Source organism: Ovis aries, chromosome 19 (genome assembly GCF_016772045.2).
Source record: "Ovis aries strain OAR_USU_Benz2616 breed Rambouillet chromosome 19, ARS-UI_Ramb_v3.0, whole genome shotgun sequence".
NCBI classification, from domain to species: Eukaryota; Metazoa; Chordata; class Mammalia; order Artiodactyla; family Bovidae; genus Ovis; species Ovis aries.
This window is the reverse complement of record NC_056072.1, coordinates 7,470,055-7,494,992: the sequence shown is the minus strand read 5'-3', so window position 1 is coordinate 7,494,992 and position 24,938 is coordinate 7,470,055. Positions and strand designations below refer to the sequence as shown.

The window sequence follows — 24,938 nt, the reverse complement described above, 5'->3', positions numbered from 1 at the left end:
TGGCACCTTCTGCTCCCTTGACAACCCAGGAATTGACTGGCTTTCCTGAGGTTTTGGCTGCCCAGGTGATCAGACCTGGGTGTGAGGAAGTCCTGCTGCCTTGTGGCTGTTTCTCATCACTACAACTTTAAAACCAAGGTTTATGGACTCTTCACCTTCAATAACCCTGCTGGGCTGCAAATGACACCTGCCCTCAAGAAATGCCCGAGGGTAGGCCACAGGAGAAAAAGTCAAAACAAGGTCGCCTTTCAAGAAGCCTGCTTAAAAATGTAAATTTTACTCATACTGTTTGAGACAAAGTATGAAAAAGATGCTCTCAATGGCTATTACTAGACAAATGTCAATCAGAACTACAAGGAGGTATTAACTTGCACCAGTCAGAATGGTCATCAGGAAAATGTCTACAAACGTAAATGTGGAGACAGGGTGGAGCAAAGGAAGCCCTCCTACAATGTTCTTGTGAATTTAAATCTCCAGGAACTCTGGAGAACATCGTGAGGTCTTTGAAAACTACTGAATAAAAATAGAGTGGGCATATGATTTGGCCACCCCACTCCTGTACAAGTGGAGAAAACGGAATTTCAAAAAACACATGCATCCCAACATTCGGTGCAGCACTGCTTACAACACCCAGGAATGGAAGCCACAGCAGTGCCCATCGTTAGATGAACAGAAAATGATGTGGCCCAGGTATACAATGGAGTAGTACTCAGCCACAAGGAAGGATGAAATGATGCCGTTGGCAGCCACCTGGATGGTGCTAGACACCTGGATGGACCTAACTTGGACTGAGAAAGACAAATATTGTATGAGATCACTTACAGTTGGAACCCAAAAACTGATACAAATAATTTATGTAACACGAGGAGACTCACAGGTTCAGAACCAATGTATGATTCTATAAGGGGAAACTGGAGTGGGAGGAATGAAGTAGGAGGTTAGGATTGACAGATACACTCTCATATACATAATATAGAAAATTAAAAAGGACCTCCTGAACAGCACAGGGAATTGTGAAACACGCTAACAACCCAGAAGGGAAAAGGACCCAAAACACAATACATCTATGTGTGTGCATCATTGAACCAATTTGCTGGACACCTCAAACAACATTCTCCTTGACAGCCCAAGAACTGACTTTCCTGACGCTCTGGTTGCCCAGGTGACCAGACCTGCACATGAAGTGGTGCTGCCTCCTTGTGGTCATTTCTCTTTACTACACCTTTAAAACAGGCTTTTATGCGCACTGTTAAGTGGGCTTTAGGAAGCATCACTACGAACAAAGCTGCTGGAGGTGATGGAATTCCAGTTAAGCTACTTCAAATCCTAAAAGATGATGCTGTGAAAGTGCTGCACTCAATACGCCAGCAAATCTGGAAATCTCAGCAGTGGCCATAGGACTGGAAAAGGTCAGTTTTCATTCCAGTCCCAAAGAAAGAACGCCAAAGAGTGTTCAAACTACCACTCAATTGCACTCATTTTACACGCTAGCAAAGTAATAGTAAAAATTCTCCAAGCCAGGCTTCAACAGTATGTGAACTGAGAATTTCCAGATATTCAAGCTGGATTTAGAAAAGGCAGAGGAACCAGAGATCAAATTCCCAACATCCGTTGGATCACAGAAAAAAACAAGAGAGTTCCAGAAAAACATCTACTTTTGCTTCATGGACTACGCCAAAGCCTTTGACTGTACGGATCACAACAAACTGGAAAATCCTTCAAGAGACGGGAATACCAAACCACCTCACCTGCCTCCTGAGAAATCTGTATGCAGGTTGAGAAGCAACAGTTAGAACCACACATGGAACACAGACTGGTTCCAAACTGGGAAAAGAGTATGTCAAAGCTGTATTGTCACCCTGCTTGTTTAACTTATATGCAGAGTACATCATACAAAACGCCAGTCTGGATGAAGCACAAGCTGGAATCAAGATTACGGGGAGAAATATCAATAACCTCAGATATACAGATGACACCACCCTTATGGCAGAAAGTGAAGAGGAACTAAAGAGCCTCTTGATGAAAGTGAAAGAGGAGAGTGAAAAAGCTGGCTTAAATCTCAACATTCAAAAAACTAAGATCATGGCATCCAGTCCCATCACTTCATGGCAAACAGATAGGGAAACAATGGAAACAGTGAAAGACTTTATTTTGGGGGGCTCCCAAATCACTGCAAGTGGTAACTGCAGCCATGAAATTAAAAGATGCTTGCTCCTTGGGAGGAAAGCTATGACCAACCTAGACAGCGTATTAAAAAGCAGAGACATCACTTTGCTGACAAAGGTCCGTCTAGTCAAAGCTATGGTTTTTCCAGTAGTCATGGATGGATGTGAGAGTTGGACCATAAAGAAAGCTGAGTGCCGAAGAATTAATGCTTTTGAACTGTGGTATTGGAGAAGACTCCTGAGAGTCCCTTGGACTGCAAGAGGCTCAAACAAGTCAATCCTAAAGGAAATCCACTCTGAATATTCATTGAAAGGACTGATGCTGAAGCTGAAGCTCCAATCCTTTGGCCACCTGATGCAAAGAACTGACTCACTGGAAAAGACCCTGATGCTGGGAAAGACTGAAGGCAGGAGGAGAAGGGGACGACAGAGGACAAGATGGTCAGATGGCATCACTGACTTGATGGACATGAGTCTGAGCAAGCTCCGGAAGTTGGTGATGGACAGGGAAGCCTAGCGTGCTGCAGTCCATGGAGTCGCAGAGAATTGGACATGACTGAGCAACTGAACTGAACTTGCCTTCAAAACTCCTGCAGGGCTGGAAATAACACCTGCCTTCAAGAAATGCCCCAGGGAAGGTCAAGAAAAAAAAATTTCAAATAGGGCCAACTTTTAAGAAGCCAAGTTAAAGATGTAAATTTCAATCACACTGTTTGAAAAGAGAAAACAGAAAGACAGTGGTTAAAGTGCCCCACAAAGCTATTATTAGAAAAATGCAAATCAGAACTGCAAGAAAGTAACAGCTCAAACCAGTCAGAATGGCCATCAGCAAAACATCTATAAACAGTAAATGTGGAGATGGGGTGGAGCAAAGGGAACCCTCCTAAGCTCTGGAGAACAGTGTGGAGGTTCTTTTAAAACTGAAAATAAAGCAGGGAAAAGGATCCACGCCACTCCTGGGAGTATAATCTGAGAAAACGAAATTTCAAAAGACACACACACCCCAGCGTTCAGTGCAGCACTGCTTACAACTCACACATGGAAGCCAGTGCAGCGTCCATCGACAGGCGAACAGAAAACGCTGTGGCACGCGTGTACGACGGAATGTCACTCAGCCAAAGAGAGAGACAGCGACACACCGGGAGCCACGTGGATGGACCCAGACGCGCTCATCTGCAGTGAAGTCAGTCAGACTGAGAAGTACATGTGTCATGTGAGACCATCTACAGGTGGAATCTGAAGACTGACACAAACGAATTCACATATGCAGAACAAAGACACTCACAGAGTTACAAAACAAACATATGATGCCCAAAGAGGAAATCAGGGCAGGAGGGATGAATTAGGAGGCTGGGATCAACATATATACTCTCACATACATGAAACAGGTAATCATAGCACAACTGTGCTCAACACTCTGTGATATAAGGGAAGAGGGTCAAAAAAAATACATCCACAACTGAATCAAGATGCTGTATACCTAAAACATATCCAATAGTAAAATTCTACTCCATCTAAGATAAAATATTTAAAAACCCAGTGCCTGCCATATTCCCCTACGGCCTAGGGGACCTGAGCAGGCTAGGGTCTGAAGACTGGACTCTCGTGGGGCTGAGGGAGCTGGGAGCTGTGTGGCAGCAAAGCAGCACCCCTTGGATCTGCAGTCCCTGGAATCCTACCCATTAGACCATAATCTCCAGATCCAGGCGGCTCATTAAAAGCCACAGGAAGCGCAGTGCACCTAAAGACTGGTGAGCTCTTCAAGAGCTTGGAAAAGTCACCTGGTCCCTCCCCATGTCCTGGGGTTCCTACCAACAGCACCCTTAGCGCTGCGGTTTTTCAGGGGCTGGGGTTTCTCCGTGGGGTAAAAGGGTTAGGGAAGAAGGAATGAAACACAAGCGCTAGGAGTTTCTTCCGGCACATTCCGCTCTCCTTGACAACTCCGGAAGGCGACTTTTCTGAGGCTCTGGCTGCCCAGGTAAACCAGACCTGGGTGTGAAGAAGTGCTGCCTCCTTGTGGCCGGTTCTTTTTACTACAGCTTTAAAACACCTAGGCTAATGGACACTTTGACTTCAATAACCCCGCGGGGCTGCAAATGACACCTGCCTTCAAGAAATGCCCTGGGGTAGATCACGGGGAAAAAAAGTCAAAACAAGGTCGACTTTCAAGAAGCCTGCTTCAAAATGTAAATTTAACTCTTACTGTTTGAAACAATAACGTATGAAAAAGACGCAATGCTCTAAACTAGACAAATGTGAATCACGGAGGTACCAACACACACCAGTCAGGATAGCGATCAGCAAAACATCCACAAACAGTAAATTCAGAGACAGGGTGGAGCAAAGAGAACCTTCCTACAAGGTCTTGTGAATGTGAATTGGTAACAGGAACTCTGGAGAACACTGTGAGGTTCTTTCAAAACTACTGAATAAAAATAGAGCGGGCATATGATTTGGCCACCCCACTCCTGGGTGTACAAGTGGAGAAAACTGAATTTCAGAAGACACGTGCACCCCAACATTCAGTGCAGCACTGCTTACAACACCGCAGGGATGGAAGCCTCCGCAGTGTCCATCGTTAGCAGGAAATGACGTGGCCCATGTACACAGTGGAACCTTATTCGGCCATAGGAAAGGAGAGACGGCGAAGGACAGCGAGGCCTGGTGTGCTGAAGTCCACAGAGGCACGAAGGGTCGGACACGACCGAGCAGCGGAACAATAAGAAAGGATGAAATGATGCCGCTAGCAGACGTCTGGACGGGCCTAGCCATGATCACACGGAGTGAAGCAACTTGGACTGAGAAAGATGAGCATCGTATGAGATCACTTACAGTTGGAACCCCAAAACTGGCAGAAATGGATTCATTTATGTAACACAAGGAGATTCACAGAGTTTCAAAACAAACATGACTTCCAAAGCGCAAATTAGGGTGGGAAGGATGAACTAGGAGGTTGGGATTAATAGATACACTCTCATATATGTGACACAGAGGGTCAAAAAGGGCTTCCTGGATAGCCGAGGAAATTGTGCAACACTCTAACAACCCTCAAGGGAAAAGGATCCAAAAAACAATACATCTATGTGCTTGTGTACCAGTGAGTCAAGTTGCTGTACACCTCAAACACAGCGCTGTAAGTCCACAGAAACTAACATTACATGAAAAGGAAAAGCAGGGCCCACCATACTGCCCTCAGGCCGTGGGGCCCGGCTGGTGTGGCATCCCCGCAGCCTGAGAGGCTTGGGTCTCAAGACTGGCCTCCCTCGGGGCTGAGGGAGCCGGGGACTACGTGCCGTCAAAGCAGCGCCCCTTGGACCTGTAGGGCCTGGTCCCCTCCAGATGGGACCACGAGCTCCAGATGCAGGCAGGCTCTTCAGAAGCTACGTGAAGCCCAGGGCACCCAACGACTGGTGGAACTTCTGGGCTGGAGGAGCTCGCTAACCAGCCTCCTGGACGTGTCCTGGTGGGGGAACTCGGTACCAGTCTCAGGTGACAGCACCCTCGGCAGAGTGGTTTTGCAGGGGGCTGGGATTTCTCCGTGGGGTGAAGGGTAAGCAGGGGTAGAATGAAAGAGACACAGCCCCTGGGCATTTCTTCTCCCACACGGCGCTCTCCTTGACAACCCAGGAACAGGCTTTCCTGAGGCTGCGTCTGCCCAGGTGACCAGACAGGGCGTGACATAGTGCTGCCACCTTGTGGCCTCGTCCCACAACTACAACTTATTTAATTTAAAGAAACCTTGCGTGTGGACCCTTTCTATTCACTAACCCTGTGGGGCTGGAAATGACACTTGCCCTCAAGAAATGGTGGCTCGAGGATAAAGCATCTGCCTGCAGTGCAGGAGACCCGGGTTCGATCCCTGGGTTGGGATGATCCCCTGGAGAAGGCAATGGCAACCCACTCCAGTATTCTTGCCTGGCGAATCCCATGGACAGAGGAGCCTGGCAGGCTACAGTCCACGGGGTTGCAAAGAGTCTGGACAAGACTGAAAGACTTCACTTTCTTTCTTTCTTTCTCAAGAAATGACCTGGGGTAGGGCAAAAAAAATCAAAACATGGCCAACTTTCAAAAAGCCAATTTCAAGAGGTACCTTTCACTCAGATGGTTTGAAAAAAAAAAAACAGTGGAAAAGATGCTCCACAAGGCTATTGTTAGAAAAATGCAAGTATGACCTGCAAGGAGATATCACTTCACACCAGTCAGAATGGCCATCAGCAAAACGTCTAGAAACAATAAATGTGGAGATAGCATGGGACACAGAAAACCCTCCTACGCTGCCGTCTGGGATGTAAATTAGTAAGAGGCACTCTGGTGAACAGTATGGAGTTTCTTCAAAAACCTAAAAACAGAGCTTGCATATGATCCCACCACCCCACTCCTGCGTGAATAACCGAAGAAAACCAGAATTCTGAAAGACTCATGCACCCCTATGCTTAGTGCAGCCCTGTTCACAACAGCCAAGACATGGAAGCCATCACAGTGTCCATCGGCAGACGAACAGAAAAGATGCGGCTCAAGCATACGATGGAATATTACTCAGCCATAAAAAAGGGTGAAATGGTGCCACTGGTAGCCACATGGATGGACCCAGACACGATCAAAATAGTGAAGGAGGTCTGACCGAGAAACACAAACGTCGCATGATTGCTTACCATCAGAATCTAAAAATTCATACAAACGAATTAATTTGTGCAACACAAAGAGACTCAGAGTTAAAAAACAAACGTATGATTCCCAAAGAAGAAATTAGGGTGGTAGTGATGAATTAGGATGTTGGGATTAACAGATACAAGAAAAGGACCTATTGTACAGTACACAGAAGCCTGCCCGACATTCTGTAACATCTTATACAGGAAAAGGATCTGGAAAACAGCATAACTGAATCAAGTTGCTATACAGCTAAAACACAACACTGTCAATCTAAAAAAAAGCAGTGCTTACCACATCCCCTCAGGCCTTGGGGCCCTGGGCTGGTGCCACTTCCCTGGGGCCTGAGCAGGCTTTGGTCTCAAGGTTGAATTCTCATGGGGCTGAAGGAGCTGGGGAGGATGAGCCAAAGAGACCTTCGGACCTGTGGTGCCAAGTCTGCCTCAGGTGGGACCACAATCCAGATTCAGCCAGCCCCTTGAAAAGCTGTTCCAGGTCCACTGCACCCAAAGACTGGTGGACCGCTGGGCTGGAAGAGCTTGAAAAAGTCTCCACGTGAACTGGTGGCTGGTTCCTGACTCCAGCCTCCCTCAGTTAGTCGTCCCATCTCTGTACAACCGCACCCTCAGCCTAGCCCTTTTGCAGGGGCTGGGATTTCTTCGTGATGTGAAAGGTCAGTGGGAAAAAGGAATGAGACACAAGCCTCAGGCCATTTCTTCTCCTATATTCAGCTCTCCTGGACAACCCAGAAAACTGGTTTAAGGCTCTGGATGCCCAGGTAACCAGACCTGAGTATGAAGAAGTGCTGCCCCCTTGTGGCCACTTCCCATAACTACAACTTTAAAACCCTTGCTTACAGACACTTCTGGGCTTCCCTGGTGGCTCAGAGGATAAAAATATCTGCCTGCAAGGCAGGAGACTGGGGTTCGATTCCTGGGTTGGGAAGATCCGCTGGGGGAGGGAATGGCAACCCACTCCAGTATTCTTGCCTGGAGAATTCTATGGACAGAGGAATCCGACAGGCTACAGTCCACGTGGTTGCAGAGTCAGACACGACTGAGCAACTCACACACACACATGGACACTTGCTATTCACAAGTCTGTGGGGCTGGAAATGACATCTGCCCGCAAGAAGTGTCCTGGTGTGGGTCTCGGGAAAGAAATTCAAAACAGGGCTGACTTTCAAGAAGCCAATTTCAAGAGTTACATTTCTCTCACAGTGCTTATTCATACTCCCGAAAACAAAGATTTCTTGCAGAGCAGCAATAAATGCTGAAAATCTCGTTTTTTTAGCTCCTTTGTCCTTGTCAGTTTCTGATAAGCTCGGTGGTTTTTAGAGCAAGTAAAGGTTTCAGAGGCGTGACCAGTGAGTTGCCAGAGCCTGGACGTGTCCAGTACAGTGCTGAACTCCAGTGTTCTGGCGTGTTGCCACTGAACCCAGCCTGATCAGTGGTTGGAAGAGCCAAGTTTCAGTGTCCATCACAATTAGCTCAGTGAAGTGCTGGCACAGCCTCTCATGAAAATGAAACAAAAACACCAGCTGTATTTTCATCCAACAGAACATGTAGAAACTAAACCCAAGATCGGCAATGTGTTGATAAATGTTTGAATTGGGTGATAGTCACCCCTAGTCCATGGGGCTTCCCTGGTAAAGAACCTACCTGCCAATACAGGAGAGAGAATAGACCAGGTTTGATCCCTGGGTCAGGAAGACCCCCTGGAGGGGAGCATGGCAACCCACTCCAGAATTCTGCTTGAGAATCCCATGGACAGAGGAGCGTGGCAGGCTACAGTCCACAGGGTCACAGAGAGTCAGACACGACTGAAGCAACTTAGGACGCACCCCCTAGTTTATGATACCATCCTTTCTAATATGTTTTTCAATCTTCAGGAAAAAAAAAAAGTACATAATTTTCTGTAATTCTCATTAAAATAAGATTTTTCCGAGTGTGGATAAATATAAGCCAGTAGTTAAATCTGGGGTCGGGTGAGAGGGAGCAGGGAGATTAGCATGGGTGATGTGCTTGACGTTTTTCTGTATATCTCTGTGATGTTTAGTTTACTGCACTAAACCTATACTACAAGCCTTTTTAGGGGAAAAAAAAACAAAACCAGTTACCTTAAACCAGGTACTTATTTTTAAAAAGAAGGCTCTTCATAAGCAAAGACATTGTCCGGCAGAAGACCGCCCCTCCACACTAGAATGCAGTCAACAGATATTTGCTGGAACACGCTGTGAACTCGGTGCTGCCCGGTAGGGAAGCGTGTCCACACATTACACAGAAGTAGACTCTTGTTCTCGCTGCTAAAGAATCCTTTACCAGACAGTTTATGCCAGGCCGACAGTGGCAGATAAACTCACCCTTCCCTCCACGAAAGGGGGCACGAGAAAGACACCTCTCTAAAACAGTCCTCGGCCCTTCCCTCCACGAAAGGGGCACGAGAAAGACACCTCTCTAAAACAGTCCTCGGCCTCCTGCTGGTCTCTGAAGTGTCCCGACCAAGCGCCATTTCAGGCCGCTTCTTTGCACATTTAGATGGGGTTCAGGCTGGTGAAGATCAGGTTCACTGCTGAGAGAGGCAGTTACCTTCCTCAGAAAAACATGGTGTAAATGTCAGTATCAGAGACTTTTTAGGAACAAAGGAATCATCTTGATTAGCAGCAAAAGTTTAAATTTTTTAGTTAAAAAATTAAAATAGAGAGAGAGGGAATGAAGCAAAATTTTTCTCTTTCTTTTTTTCCCCTTTTTTGACCTTCCGCAGGCAAGGCCTCTGGTGTGTCCTGGAGAGGAGACGAGGTGGGATTACCAGGTAGGTGGGCAGGTGTCTGCTGTGGGCAGAGGGAACTCCGCAAAGAACAAGATGCTCACAGCGGGGGAGGAGGGCTGTGGAAGCCAAAGTCACCGGTCAGTCCTCCAAGACATCCCTGAGGCCCCATGACCAGCCACCCGAGTCTGAAAGACAGCCTCAGGGAAGCTAGTCAGACTCCTGCCCACAGACCAGATATATCATCGGGAGAGCAGAGTCTTCCCCGTAGCAAGTGACCCTAGCAACGTCCCATGCTCATTACTGAACCGCCAGGGCACACGCTGCTCAAGCAAGTGGCCCCCGGCTATCTTGGTTACAGGGAAAGAAGGGAAGGCAGGAAATTGGGGCTTTGAAGTCTGAATTCCTCTCTCTCCCCCATGTGAGCCCTTTGTCCGTCTGGAAGGTTCTGATTGAGAAACTCCAAGTTCAAAGCAGGATCAACTGCAATGATCTTAGGGTTAAGAGTCTGAAAAGGTCAATGGTGTGGAGGAAGGGAAATAATGATATATACAGTGGTGGGGGTTTAATCACTCAGTTGTGTCCGACTCTTCTGCAACCCCATGGACCATAGCCCGCTAGGCTCCTCTAAGTCCGTGGGATTTTCCAGGCAAGAATACCAGAGTGGGTTGCCATTTCCTCCTCCAGGGAATCTTTCCCACTCAGGGATAGAAACTGCATCTCTTGCCTCTCGTGCATTGCAGACAAATTTTTTTACCACTGAGCTATCAGGGAAGCCATTGGGAATTTCTAAAAGGAATTCCGTTGCAGTCCAGTGGTTAGGACTCCACATTTCCACTACAGGGTGTTCCATTCCTGATCAGGGAACTAGGATCCTGCAAGCTGCATGGAGCAGTCAAAAAAAAAAAAAAAGATTAATAAACAAAAACACCAGTTATATAGAGTTCGCCCTGTGCCAGTATGTGAATTCCATAAGCATTCCACGTCTACCAACTCATTTAATCCCCAAGACAATCTTACAAGGTTGGTACTCTCCACTGAGGTGGAAGCTGAGTCTTAGTACCTTACCCAGATTGCCTAGAAGATGAGTACTTACATTTATAGTAAGCGAACTGCAAATAATGATACATGGTGGCCACAAATTTCTCCACCGGATATCCTCCTATGACGGGGGTGAGGTTCTCCTCACACTGCATTTTGCATTCCAGGACCTCCACATAATGATCTGAAAGAAGACACAGATTTTCAGGCAATGCATTCATTATTTTCTTTATGCCACTTCTGCCCCACCCCCAAAACAAGGCCAAAATGATCATGATAAAATGATAAAAGTAAAATATTTGCACCACTTATGATAAAGGGCCAAAATCTTTAATACATGAAGCATGCTAAATCAATAGGAAAAAGACAAATGCTCGCTATAAAAATAGCCAAAAAGATGCTAACAGAAATTATAAAAGGGGCTAATAAATGTTGTGAAAAGACCTTAACCTTCTGTGTAATTAAGAAATCCTAAAATAATGTAAGCTATTAAATTGGCAAAATGTTTAAAAGTTGACAACACCCAGTGTTAGGGAGAGAATATCAAGATTCACAGTCTCATATTTTGTTGGTAGGAGCAAAAAAGGAACAATATTTTTGGAGAACAATTTGACAAAATTTATCAAAGTTAAAATACACATATTCTCTAACCCAGTAGTCTCCTTCTGGGAAAATTTTCTTTAGACTTGGGCACACATAAGCAAACAAACTTGAAAGTAACCCAAATGCCAATCAGTAGGATGGTGATCAGGAAGTTATGGTCCATGCAAACAACAGAATCCATATAGGTTTTAAGAGAGTCAGTTCAGTCACTCGGTCCTGTCCGACTCTTTGCAACCCTATGAATCGCAGCACGCCAGGCCTCCCTGTCCATCACCAGCTCCTGGAGTTCACTCAGACTCACGTCCATCGAGTCGGTGATGCCATCCAGCCATCTCATCCTCTGTCGTCCCCTTCTCCTCCTGCCCCCAATCCCTCCCAGCATCAGGGTCTTTTCCAGTGAGTCAGCTCTCTGCATGAGGTGGCCAAATACAGTCACATAGAAAGATGTGGAAGACTGCATTTCCCAGCCACCCTTGCATTTCAGCTGGGGCCATATGACTGACTGAGCCAATGAAATGTGGACAGTTAACAACAGATGGATACTACTTTTGGGGCTGGTCCCTAAGTCCAGCGTGGTCCTCAGCCCTTCCCTTTCCTCCTTTCAGTGTCCAGCATGGTGGTACACATTTTGCCAGCAAGACTGTGGAGGAGTAGGCACTCTCCCTGGTTGGCAGGAATACAAAACAGTACCTTAAAATACCAAATAATTTACTGAAACATTCACCCTGAACCATCATTCCCACTGATGCTGACTTTGCAAACACATTTCCATACTTAGCAAACAACAACAACAACAACAACAAAGAAACCCCCTAAAATTCCCCAGTACAGTAGTAGATATAATACCAAAAGATTGAAAGAAAGTGAAAGTCGCTCAGTCGTGTTCGACTCTTTGCGACCCCGTGGGCTATACAGTCCATGGAATTCTCCAGGCCAGAACACTGGAGTGGGTAGCCTTTCCCTTCTCCAGGGGATCTTCCCAACCCAGGGATCGAATCCAGGTCTCCCGCATTGTAGGTGGATTCTTTATCAGCTGAGCCACCGGGGAAACCCAAGCAAAAGATTGGAGCCGCCCAAACGTCTACCAGACGGTTGAATAAACAGTAGCACACTCCTCCCCGGACCCTCAACGGAGTACTCAGCAGTATGAGAAGAATGACACGATCTCTACCTGCTAGTTAGGATACACTGTTAAGTGGAAAAAGCATAAGACAGAATAGCGTGTAATGTAGGGTATGTATTCTGTATGGAAGAAGCAGGCACAAAAATAAAGGGGAAAGTGGTTTTATAGTCACATAACCTTCATAGAAAAAAAAGATTCAGGCAAGAATTCTCAACACTGTGCTCAATCAGTGCATGGTCAGGGGTGAGGAGGTGGAGAATGTAGAGAATCTGATGGACAGCAAGTTGTCCTAGTCTGGAAGCATCTGTCCGTGAATTATTAATTTCAATAGTAACTATATTGGGGAACTGGAAAGCACTTCTCTTTCTAGCCAGGACCTAACTGAGAAAGCAGGAGACGTCTTTCACATTATATCCCTTCGTCTTTCACATGCGATAGTATGCGCTTATATTAACTATCAAAAATAAAGTTTGAGATTAAGTATTAATCCAGGGTAACCCCCTCAGGTGAGACACTATTTCTCGGGTTAAGAGGTGAGACCACAGTCAGAACACCTGGGTCTAAATCCTAGCCCTTCCCCTGAGGACAAGAAGCACTGGGCTTGGGAGGTGGGGGAAGAAATCAGGAGTTTGGGATTAAGAGATACACACTGCCATGTATAAATCAGGTAAACAAAGACCTCCCATATATACAGGGGGGCTTCCCCAGGGGCTCGGCTGGTGAAGAGGCCGCCTGTCAATGCAGGAGAGGCAAGAAGCAAGGGTTTGATCCCTGGGTGGGGAAGAGCCGCAGGAGAAAGAAATGGCAACCCACTCCGGTACTCTTGCCTGGAGAATCCCATGGACAGAGGAGCCTGGCGGGCTACAGTCCATCGGGTCACAAAAAGTCAGACATGACCGAGCAGGCACACCAGGCACTGTATACATAGCACAAGGAACCCTGCCCAATATCTCGTAATAACCTATAATGGAAATTATATCTGGAAAAAATGTGTGTGTGTATATGTATACCTAAACCACTTTGCTGTACACTTGAAACTGACGCAGCATTGCAAATTAACTACACTTCAATTATTATTATTATTTTTTTTTTGCCAAGCAGGGAGTCTTGTTTCCTGACCAGGCATTGAACCTGTACCCTCAGCAGCGAAAAATGCTGAGTCCTAACCATTGGACCACTGGGGAGGTCCTGGGGACTAGTGTTTAATGGGTACAGTTTCAGTCTGAGAAGATGAAAAAGTTCTGCAGATGGATGCCGATGATGGCCACACAGCAATGTGAAAGGTTAAGAAACTGAGTGCAAGGTGTGGACTTTATTTTGAACCTGATTCAAACCAACAAATTATAAATGTAAGGGACACACACACATATTTATGCCATTTCTAAGACGACTGGGACATTGGATATTTGATGATGAGATCAAGGAAATGTTGTTATAATTCTTTTAGGTATAATAGTTTGGCGGTTATGTTTAAAAAAAAAAGAGTTCTTATCTTTTAGAGGTATCTATTGAAACAAAACAAACGAAATGAGGGGACACCTGGGATTTGCTTTAAAATAACGTGAGAGGGAAGAGGGGGGTTTTCAGATGCCACTCTGCCATGAGTTGACAATAGTGAAGCTGAGTCATGGTAAGTGGGCTTTCTTCACACTCTCCTGTATTTTGTGTATGCTTGAAATATTCCACAATAAAAACGTTTTGTTATGAAAAATAAAGGTACTCTGTAAAAAGAGTCCCATAGGCAAAAATTTACTAAAACAACAACAACAGACCACCATCCTGGACTCAATAACTAAAACAGCAGACAACCCGCAGACCAATTCCAGACTTATCTGACCTGGGGCCCCTTCCTGCAAGGGGCAGTTTGAGGGTCTGTGTTCCCAAACCACTTAGAGACATCTCTTGGCCATTTCCTATCCTCTGGAGCACTGCTGCCCACTAATGGTTAAAGAAAATCCCTAGGGCTATTTATGTGTTTTCAATTTTCTTTTCCTTGTTTTGGCCAAGCCAGAAGGAATGCAGGATCTTAGTTCCTTGACCAGGATCAGAATTGAACCGGTGCCCGCTGCAGGGGAAGCTCAGCATCTTAACCACTGGACCACCAGGGAAGACCTCAATGTTCTTTCTTTACTCTCTCTTGTGCTTTCCAAACTTCCTAAAATAAGCATGCATTATTTTATCATCAGGAAATGTTTTCTTTTTTCCCCAAAAGTTACCTTGTGGATATGTGTTAGTCACTCAGTCGTGTCTGACTCTTTGTGACCCCATGGACTATAGACCGCCAGGCTCCTTCGCCCATGGAATTTTCCAGGCAAGAGTACTGGAGTGGGTTGCCATTTCATTCTCCAGGGGATCTGTCTGACTCAGGGATGGAATCTGGGTCTCCTGCACTGCAGGCAGATCCTTTACCATCTGAGCCACCAAAGTTGCCTTAGTGATCACTAATCATACTCTTCACTCTTGGAGAAGGAAATGGCTACCCGCTCCAGTATTCTTGCCTGGGAACTTCCACAGACAGAGGAGCCTGGCGGGCTACAGTGCATGCAGTCGCAGAGTCGGACATGACTTAGTGATCGAGCATGCAGACTCTGCTTGCTGAGAAATTGCCATAATCAAAGTTATCTCCCTAAGCTGAGGTGTGAGATGCTTTGGGACTCAATTTTATTTTTCTACAAGCCTGTGGGAATCTGCAGTCAAGCAGGACTGATGAAAGACACCTTCTCCACAGGCCTGTGTCTGGACACCATACTCACTATTCCTCTAGAAGCTCCAGCCAAGTCCGAGGCTAATCCATGTCTGTGTCAGCCACCCCAGTGAACCCACTCTCATTTACGCTCAAAAGTTCCTCAGAGGCCACCCGAGTCCCCTAGAAGGCGTGTAGAACTCATAGGGGCAGCCGTGTCCTTTATGTCGAGGATACAACCCACTACCAACCTGCGATGGAAAGATAGAAATCCTTGAAGTCCCTGATCTCCCGGGAGCCCTCGCAGGCAGCGAGACACTCATAGAAGGCCTTGAAGAAGTCAGGAAGGGCCAGCTCCATGTCAGTGATGCACGTCCTCCAGTTCTCGCCATTGTAGGCCCGCACGGCTCGGATGAACAGGCTCTGGAATCAGCGAAAAGTCTACACATAAGGAACGCTGGAGAAGGTGTCGAGGAAAGGGAGGGGTGTCGATTGGGCAGCCACTATGGAGAACACACGATGCATGGAGGTTCCTTAAAACACTAAAAACAGAGCTGCCATATGATCCTGCCATCCCACTCCTGGATGTATGTTCAGAAAAAAATGAAGACTCCAACCCTAAAAGACACATACAGCACTATGTTCGCAGCAGCACTGTTTACAGTGATCAAGCCGTGCAAGCAGCCTAAGTGTCCATCAGCAGATGGATGGATAAAGGTGTGGTGCGTATATAAGTGCATTAAAAAGAACGGAATAATGCCACGTGCAGCAGTGTCGATGGGCCTAGAGATTATCGTGCTGAAGTCAGACAAAGACAAGTATCATGTGATCCCACTTATACGTGGGATCTAAAAAAATGATACAAATGAGCTTATATACAAAACAGAAGTAGAATCACAGACAGAGAAACAAACTTATGGTTACCAAGGGGGAAAGGGACCAGGAGGGATATATAGGGAATTTGGGGTTAACAGTTACATACTACTATATACTGGGTTGGGCAAAAAGTTCATTTGGGTTTTTCCATAAGATCTTATAAAATATGAAATGGATAAACAAGGATCTACTGTATAGCAGAGGGAACTATACTCAATACTTTGTAATAACCTATAACAGAAAAGAATCTGAATATATATATACATGTATACATTTATATATATCTATGTACACGTATGTATGACTGAATCACTCTTCAGTACACCTGACACATTGTAAATCAATCAAAAACAAAACAAAAAAATGGGCTCTAGAAAGCCGAGAAAAGTCAAGGAAGGTCCAGACATGAAGAGAGACAGACTTGTCCTCCCAAAAGGAATCAGATTATCATGAAACTTGACTCTCCTTAACTCCAGACAAACCATGCTCACTCTTTTTTTTTTTAATTAAAAAAATTTTTTTTACAATGTTGTGCTGGTTTCTGCCATACAATAAGGCAAATCAGCCATAATTATACATACATCCTCTCCCTCTCTAGCCTCCCTCCCTCCCCCATTCCACCCACCCAGGTCATCACAGAGCACCAGACTGGGTTCCCTGTGCTACACAGCAACTTCTCCCCAGCTAGGAAGGCAATCAGTGACTTACCTACATCTAGATTTTTCTACCCTGTGCACAGTGGTACAGTTATTTTATTTAACTCAAAAACTAGCAGATGTTTGATAATAAAATCAAGTTTGAATCAAGGAAAAAAGGAAAATACCGGGGACAGAAACCAGAGCAGTGGCTGCCAGGGGTCAGGGGCAAAGGCATGACTGCAAAGGGGTATGAGGGAGATTTAAAACAATTTTTTTTTATGCAGGAGCTTTTCAGGGGAGAAGAACATGTCTGTATGATTGTGGTGGTAGTTGTATGACTGCACACATTTGTCAAAACTCACTGAATTATACACTTAAAATTAGAAGATTAGTTTTAAATAAATTATACCTCCATAAAGCTGATTTTAAAAATCAATTCATATGGCAAAACCAATACAGTATTCTAAAGTAAAATAAAGTAAAAATTAAAAATAAAATAAAATTAAAAAAACAGGTTCAGAAAAAAAAAAAGAATTACAATAGCAAAATACATGAGTCAGAGTTGTGACAAGAATAATATAGGGAATATAGTCACCTCATAGGAAAAGAGATCAGATGTGTGTTTACCAGAGTCATGGATTGGGGAAGAATGGGAATTTGATGAAGGCAATCAATAGGTATAAATTTCCAGTTATAAAATAAATAGTAGGGATATAATTTACATGATAAATAAAATTGACACTGCTTTATGTTAAATATGGAAGTTAGGAAGACAGTAACTCCTAAGAGCTCTTAGGAAAAGGGAAAAAGAAAAAAAAATCTTTTTACTTCTGTATATAAAATGATGAGTGTTCATTAAACTTATTGTGATAATAATTTTATGATGTATGTAAATAAAATCATTACCCTTAAAAAATTTTTTTAATTAAAAAAAAAAATAAAAATCAATTCAAGGAAAAGATAACCTAAAGCAAGTGTTAGACACCCCTTGCCCTAACAGCAAAGTATAAACTAGGAGTTTCCACGTGTCTGCACGAGTTCCTGGGTAGGGCAGCCACACGCCACCCAGAGGAAACATCAAGGAATTCCTGCTACCTGTTGCCTCTACCAGGTACCAGGAATAACTAGGGCTGAGGAAGCAGCTTCATCTTCACCAGAAATAAGTAGAGATCTTGGACACATGCAGAAACCTGCTAACTTGGAGGGGCCAGGACAGGTCTTGAAATAAACATGTGGCTCTCCTTTGGGAGTTTTGTTTTCAGCTGCTCTGGATGGGGGTATTTGAGGGTCACCACTGGGACCTGGAATTTTCACCCAACTTAAAGCCTAAGGTTAGGAAGGTGGATCTCCTTGTATCTCCTGGGCAGGCAGCATCCCCTGGAAGCAAGACAGGCAAAGAACTGAAGCTTTGCCTGGAGATGGATGGGGGGTGGGGGGAAGGGGAGTGTGGGGCAGGGGAAGCAGAAATAGCAGACCGCTGGCTCTGCAGAAATGGCAGGTGGCAGCAGAGAGAGAGCCCTGCAGAGGGCCTTCCCCGGTGGTCCAGTGCTTAAGAACCTGCCTTCCAGTGCAGGGGACAAGGGTTCCACCCCTGGTCAGGGAACTAAGATCCCACACGCCCAAGTCCGGGTGCCACAACTACTGAGCCTGCATGCCCCAGAGCCTGCGAGCTACAATGAAAGATTCCGACGCAGCCAAATAAATAAAAGCAAACAAACAAAGCTCTACAGAGAGAGGATGCCCCTAAGCACAGTGCAATGACCACACACACACAACTCTTTTCCCTGAACCCAGTGGACAATAACAGGGAAGCACATAAAAAGGGGTCAATTCTTCTCACAGGAGATCAGGAAAGGAGCAAGCAGCAGACGAGAGATTTCAACAACATCTGGGAAGACAGAGAGCCGAATGATCAGAGAGGAGGGTCCTCACGGGAGGTGAGCTACACAACCCATAGACGCCTGCAGGCACCAGCGACCACAGAGGCTGGCTCGAGGTGTGGGATGGAATGCTGGGCTGAGAGTCTGAACCTAGCTGTTGGAGCCCGGCTTCCCCCGCCAGCAGCCATCTGCTCCCCTAAGGGACCACGCCTTCCAAGTCTGTTCTAGAGATTCTACCCATAAAGGCTGAAGGCCCAGGGAGCGGGCACAGCAGTCCAGCTGAGGTGTGGGCTGACACCCAGGAACAGGTGAGGCCTTCAACTCAGCCGTGAGACCGCCATCCCTCTCCCCAGACTGGCTCTCAGACACTCCGCCAGCCCTGCAGAAGGCTGGGGAATTCTTCCCTGGAAACCAGATGGGCTCCAGAAAAGAGACTTTGCCCACGATGTTTGAGGGTCACCGCTGGTGAAAAAGTGAGCTTGCAGTCTGGTCCCACGATGGGAAACCCTAGAGTCAGACCTGAGGCTCTAGGAGCTCTCGTGGGCACTTCCAACCCATCCCTCTGTTTTCAACCCCTGCTCCTGCCCCACTGGTACCACACATCTGGAGCCCAGACGTGACAGGCCCCCAGCAGCAAATGCTCTGGACTCATCCTCTTCTTCCTGTCCACGCTCATTCCCCTCAGAACGCCCCTCTGCAGATGCACAGATGCAAATATCCTGTAATCTGTCGAGTCTGTCCTCCTAGAACCTTATTCCCCTTCCATCTTGAGATATGTGCTGTGTGTGTATAAAAATACATGTTTCCTAGCTGCATTGGAGATGAAGAGCTACTTCCTGTTTCTTCTGTTCTTAGTCATTTTCAGATGATTTCCAAGACCCATTTTTATACCATCTTAAAACTGAATGATCAAATGCCCATATTTCTAAAATGTAGCATTTAAAGGAAAAAAAAGTGACTTTAAAATCACTACGCAATGTAAAATTGCATTCTTAAATGGATCAACTTGGTGTTAAAAAAGCAATAATTTTTTCTTCTTTTTTTAATTTTTTGGCCATACCGCACACCATGTGGAATCCAGTTCCCTGACCACGGATCAAACCTGCACCCTCTGCATTAGCAGTACAACGTCTTAACCACTAGACCACCAGGGAAATCCCAAGGCAGTCACTTCTATTGTCATAATACTCATTAAATGTCATCAAAAATCACTCTATCAGTCCTTCAGTGTCAATAGCTGTTCACTAAGATACACTTCTTCCAAAATTCACACTGCAACTAACCACTGTGTAAAAACCCAAATGTACCTCGTACGACTTGGTTTCCAAGTCTTTAATGTAGTCCTCGGCATCAGGCAGGCTCTTGTAATAAGCCATGTTTCTCTTCATCATCTCGTCATCAGGATGCTTCAGTAGAAAGGTGTGAGCAGCTGCAATGGCTTTCGGAAGATTATTTGCCTAAAGTCCAGAGAGGAGAGAAAAGCGCTGCTCAGTGGGTGGTGAGCATGATTTCTGTAAAACAAGAATGTCTGTTCAGTCCTTAGGCAATTTTGTGTTTCTACACAGTGTTTCCAGCTAAGGGCTCAGTGATTTCCAAGGCCCAGCATACCTGGTCCAGCCACAAGGTATGAGCGTTCATTCCCTATGGGTGAGCCGATGTACCCTCTGTGCCTGCCCTGATCTACTCTGCCGTCTCCACCCTGCCCTGCCCAGGAGGCTGGCGTACGGGCTGTCCCTGTGGACTCCCTTGCCCTCCAGCTTTCAGTGGGTTCAGCCCCAACAGGTGCCCAACAGGAGACTGAAGGAAGGGAAGAGAATAAGGCTGCTCTGTTTTCGTCCTGGCTCCTTCCCTGCAAGGTCGCTCCCTTAATTGACGGTCACAGCCCTTAGTGGAGGGTCTCTCCAGCTAGTCTCTCTCCATCCACGTAACCCCTTCTGGCCTGGGAGGTGGGTCACACCCCACTGTCACCAGCTTTTGTAAGTAACCGCCTTATTCATAAGTATTCCTCCAGTTACCCTGTATGACTATAACACATCTTTTCTGCCAGAACCTTGACAGATAAATCAATATTTTCCTGGGTCTCTCACAGAACCTCTGTTTCATCTTCCCGAGGACCCCCACCACCTCCTCATTCACTCACCCATTCACTCAGCAAATGTTTGTTGAGAGCCTCTACAGGACAGGTGCTGTTCTAGGAAGTGAGTCTTGAGGGGTTGGGAGGAAGATCCCTGCCTATACATGTGAGTCCTCCCTTTCCCCAGGACCTCAATCAAGAGACTCTTAAATATATATATATACATGTGAAAGTCACTCAGTCATGTGTGACTCCTGGCAACCCCATGGACTATACAGTCCATGGAATTCTCCAGGCCAGAATACTGGAATGGGTAGCCTTCTCCAGGGTATCTTTCCAACCCAGGGATTGAACCCAGGTCTCCCGCCTTGCAGGCAGATTCTTTACCAGCTGAACCACCAGAGAAGCCCAAGAATACTGGAATGTGTAGCCTATCCCTTCTCCAGGGGAACTTCCCAACCCAGAAATCGAATTGGGGTCTCCTGCATTGCAGACAGATTCTTTACCAGCTGAGTTATCAAGGTATATATTTATCAGGGTATATAAGTATACATATTTACTTAATTAATTGATTTGGCTGTGCTGGGTCTTAGTTGCAGCATGTGGAGTCTAGTTTCCTAACCAGGGATCAAACCCAGGCTCTCTATATTGGGAGTGAGGAGTCTTAACCACTGGACCACGAGCCTCTTTTACGTCATCCTGTCTTCTGCATTCTTGGCAGCTGGCAGAGTTCTTAGGACAAGGCAGGACTTGGTAAGTACCAGTGACATGGACAGGACATCACAACTACATAATATTTTCATGAAATTAATTCATGTTTCCCTCTCTTTCCCCCTCTCTCTCTTCTCCCCATTCGGTGGTGATCAGCTGAATCTGAGTCTCACTGCCTCCAGGGAGGTCAGGACATAGAAGTATGACCAGAGCCCTTGTACTCCTCAGAGAACTTGGCAAGTATGTGAAGAAGAGGAAATTGAGAGAGGGAAGTGCAGGAAGAAGCTGACTGGCCTGGAAGAAGAAGACAGAGGGAGGATTTCCCTGTCGGTTCCAGACCCGGGGTTCCACTGCAGGGGATATGGGTTCCATCCCTGGTTGGGGAACTAAGATCCAGCATGCCATGCCACATGGCCAAAAAAAAAAAAAAACCCAAGGAGGAGGAAGAGGAATCCTCTCGGCTAGAAAAAAACTCCCTCCTTGGGGTCTGCAGGGGCAGCAAGGCCTGTGGCCCTTGATCCTCAGGTTTGGTACCTGCAGGCAGAGCCCAGAAGTCTTCAGGGAAGAAGGAGGTGCCATGAGGTGAGTGAAAAGGCTCGCAGAAAGGGACAGGGACACCTCCCTGTGTGGACACGCGAGCAGCAGAGGGCCCCTCCCCACCATGGATGTCATGGCCCCTCCATGCCCCAAAACCACAGCACAATTTGGGGGAGGGAGGCGCGGGAACCCACCCATACATGTGCAGGGAGGCTCCTTCAGCCAATCCAGAGGGACCCTCGGGGGCAGGAATTAGGGAATTCTGTTTGGGGAGAGAAAATAAAGGGATATTTGGCACGGTCTGGATTTCTGAGAATCAAAGGGCAGCAAATAGCCTGGGCAGAAACTGCCCCTGAAACGCGAGCCTAGTCATTTGGAGATAATGGCAGAGCCTGCCCTGGAGTGGCGGGCGGTGATAAGGACAGACTTGCAGATGTCCGTGCTGATGTCTGAGGAATGCCATCTAGTGGCCTGGAGTGGGACTGTCTCCCTGTACCGCCTCGCCCCCGGGCCCCTCGCCTCCTCTTCGGCCCCTTCCTCCCCCCAACCCCCCTAGACTCCTGTGGAAGCGCATAGCCCTAACCACCTGACCGCCGTGGAATTCCCTTTACTGACTTCAAGTAAGTGATGTCACAAGACCTGTAAATGGTTTTGAAGAGAAGTTATGAATTTCCTAGCCTTTGCGGATGCCACGATGGACGAAACCCCTGCCTTCCGGTCACCCTGAATTAATTGTTCCTCCCCTTTTGCCTCGGTCCACATTCATCCGTGTTTTAAAGAAATCAGAGCTTCCATTATTCTCCAGGTTTAAAAATAAAACGTTTCCCCCTTGATTATGTGACTCAAATTTGGCTCATACTGTATGTGCCAAAAGCTTTACAAAAAAGAGGATTAAATGAGTCTTTTTCAGAGTAAAAATATAGTGCTTGTATGAGTCAGCCATTATTTCTGAGTCCCGGAAATGTATTAATCTCATCCCTGGTCTATTTTAAAACTGTTTGGGTTTTTCTGTGTTTTTTTTTTTTTTTTTTGCTAGGACAAACATTCACTAATCTGATACTTTATATAAAGCTGTAGCAGCCATAGAAATAACCCAGTTTTCCTCCTATTTAGGGTTTTGTGCTATTTTATGGCCCATACGAATGCAACATACACGTGGACCCGTTTCAGAGAGATACGAAAAGCAGATCTTGCAGCCCAAAGACACAGTTTACCAAATCGTTCTCCAATAAAGTGGAAACAGCTTTAAGAGGGCTCTCTTGGCAAAACCCACTGAAGACCCGTCAAGCTAAAGCCTCTTTATCCAGTTAACAGGGAATTCAGCCCATTCTTAAAACTTCAGGGTCCCCCGTGTAAGGACCTAGAGGGTAGACAATTGCAATTTGTGGCTATTTTTAGCCAGCAATCACAGACCGGATGCAGAGTCACAAAAAGGAGGAAGACAACCGCGTTACACTGTAGATGAAAGCCAGCGGAGAGCGCCAGCCCTGAGGAATCACAGCGCTCAGGTTCTCCTCCTCCAGGCAGGCAAGTGTCCTTCCAAGGAGCCCTGCCCTTTTAAGCTCCTCTTTAAAAGAGACTGACCGGTTCCGCCCTACTCAGTTGAGAAAAGGGATTTTGATGCTATCTACTAAAAACAGAAGTCTGTCTTCAAATAACACTGTGCTAGTCGTTAGATATACAACCTCTGCCTCAGAACCACCCGTCAAGAAAAGTATTTTTCATCTTTATCTATGAAATAGAATACGAGGAAGAGGACTTGAAGGCCTCCCTTAGCGACGCTGAGTGCGAGAGAACGCCTAGAAAGGGCGGTGCGACCGGGCCCAGGACGCAGGCACCAGGCAGGGGTCTAGGGGCGGGCCTAGGCACGGTGGGCGGGGCCTAGGCGTAGGGCGGGGCGAGCGGACTTGCCTTGAAGTAGGCGAACTGCAGGAACTTGTACGGCTCTCGGCGCTGGAAGTCCGCCAGTACTTCGCGGCTGGGTTGCGACTGGCGGAAGGCCGGCAGGCCCTGCTTGCAGCGTTTGAGGCAGTGCGCGCGGCGCAGCAGGCCCCCGAAGAGACGCAACTCCGGGTAGCGCGCGAGGCCGGCGGCTGGCTCGGGCTGCGGCGCTGCGCTGCAGTTGCGGTGGCAGAAGGCCTCGCTGTCCCGTAGCAGGCGGTGCAGCCGCAGGCTGATCTCCAAGTAGCCCACGCTCTCCGTCCAGTGCTCGCTGCTGTACTGGTCCAGCGCGTGCCGGTAGGCCGACTCGAGCGGCATCAGCTCGTCCCGCGGGAAGCTGCGGAAGCTGTAGCGCTCGTACTGGGCGCGCCCCGAGTGCAGCGCGCATACCACGCATAGCAGCGCCAGCAGCGCCGCGGCCGCCCGGCGCCCCGGCTCCATCGCTCCAGGCGGAAGGAAGGAAAGAGAGGAGAAAGAAGGAAAGGAAAAGGGAGCCGAATGCTGAAGAGGCGGAGACGCCAGCCTCAGGCCCGCCCCGTCCGGCCGCCCCTCCCCACCCAGCCGGGGGGTCCGGGCGAAGCTGCCCGTACGGGGAGGGTGTCCTAGAGAGGCGCGCTGCCCTCTAGTTTCTGCGAGTCTAACATTTGATCCCCCGCTCCGCTGATCGCTCCTTTAGAGAAGGCGGTCTGGAAGCCAGATGGATCAGCGCTGCTTAGACTTTAGAATCATTTAGAGGACTTTTGAAAAACGCAGATTCACAAGTGACTCCAGAGTTTCTCTTTCACCAAATCTGGCTGAGATGGGGATCTGAGGGTTTGCAGTTCTAACCAGCATTCTAGTGAGGCTAATCCTGCGGGTCCACGGCCTACACTTTGATGACCGCGAACGCCCTTATATTTCAGTGAGAGAGACAGTGCATATACAAAATTAATAAGGATGTCGGTGGCACTGTGTAAGCTATTGATCAAGTTGAAGATGCACACACCTTATGATCGCGATTCCACGCTTCAGAATACGCTCGAGAAACTTGCAGGTGTGCATCAAAAGATGTGGATGGAATGTTAAAGGCAGTACTGTTATTTTATTATTATTAAATTTTTTGGCCGCACCGCTCGACTTTCAGGGATCTTAGCTCCCCGACCACAGGGCACACCCGTCCCAGCAGTGGGAGCGCCAAGTCCTAACCAGTGGACCGCCAGTGATTAAGTCCCAGCATTGTAATTTTAATTACTTAAATTTTTTATTTTTAAATA

The 24,938-nt window shown here is 46.8% G+C and overlaps 1 protein-coding gene across 1 annotated transcript in view; it reads right to left on the bottom strand.

Annotated features, from left to right (window-relative positions):
- CRTAP (cartilage associated protein) overlaps positions 1 to 24,142 on the bottom strand; it is a 39,243-nt gene extending 15,101 nt beyond the window's left edge. The window contains exons 1-4 of the mRNA XM_015102223.3: positions 23,656 to 24,142; positions 19,730 to 19,879; positions 15,280 to 15,451; positions 10,675 to 10,803 (exon numbers count right to left, since the gene is read on the bottom strand). Coding sequence (XP_014957709.2) covers positions 10,675 to 10,803; positions 15,280 to 15,451; positions 19,730 to 19,879; positions 23,656 to 24,126 — 922 coding nt within the window. The 5' untranslated portion in view covers positions 24,127 to 24,142. The remainder of the gene's footprint in view (positions 1 to 10,674; positions 10,804 to 15,279; positions 15,452 to 19,729; positions 19,880 to 23,655) is intronic.
- Between the last annotated feature and the right edge of the window lie 796 nt (positions 24,143 to 24,938).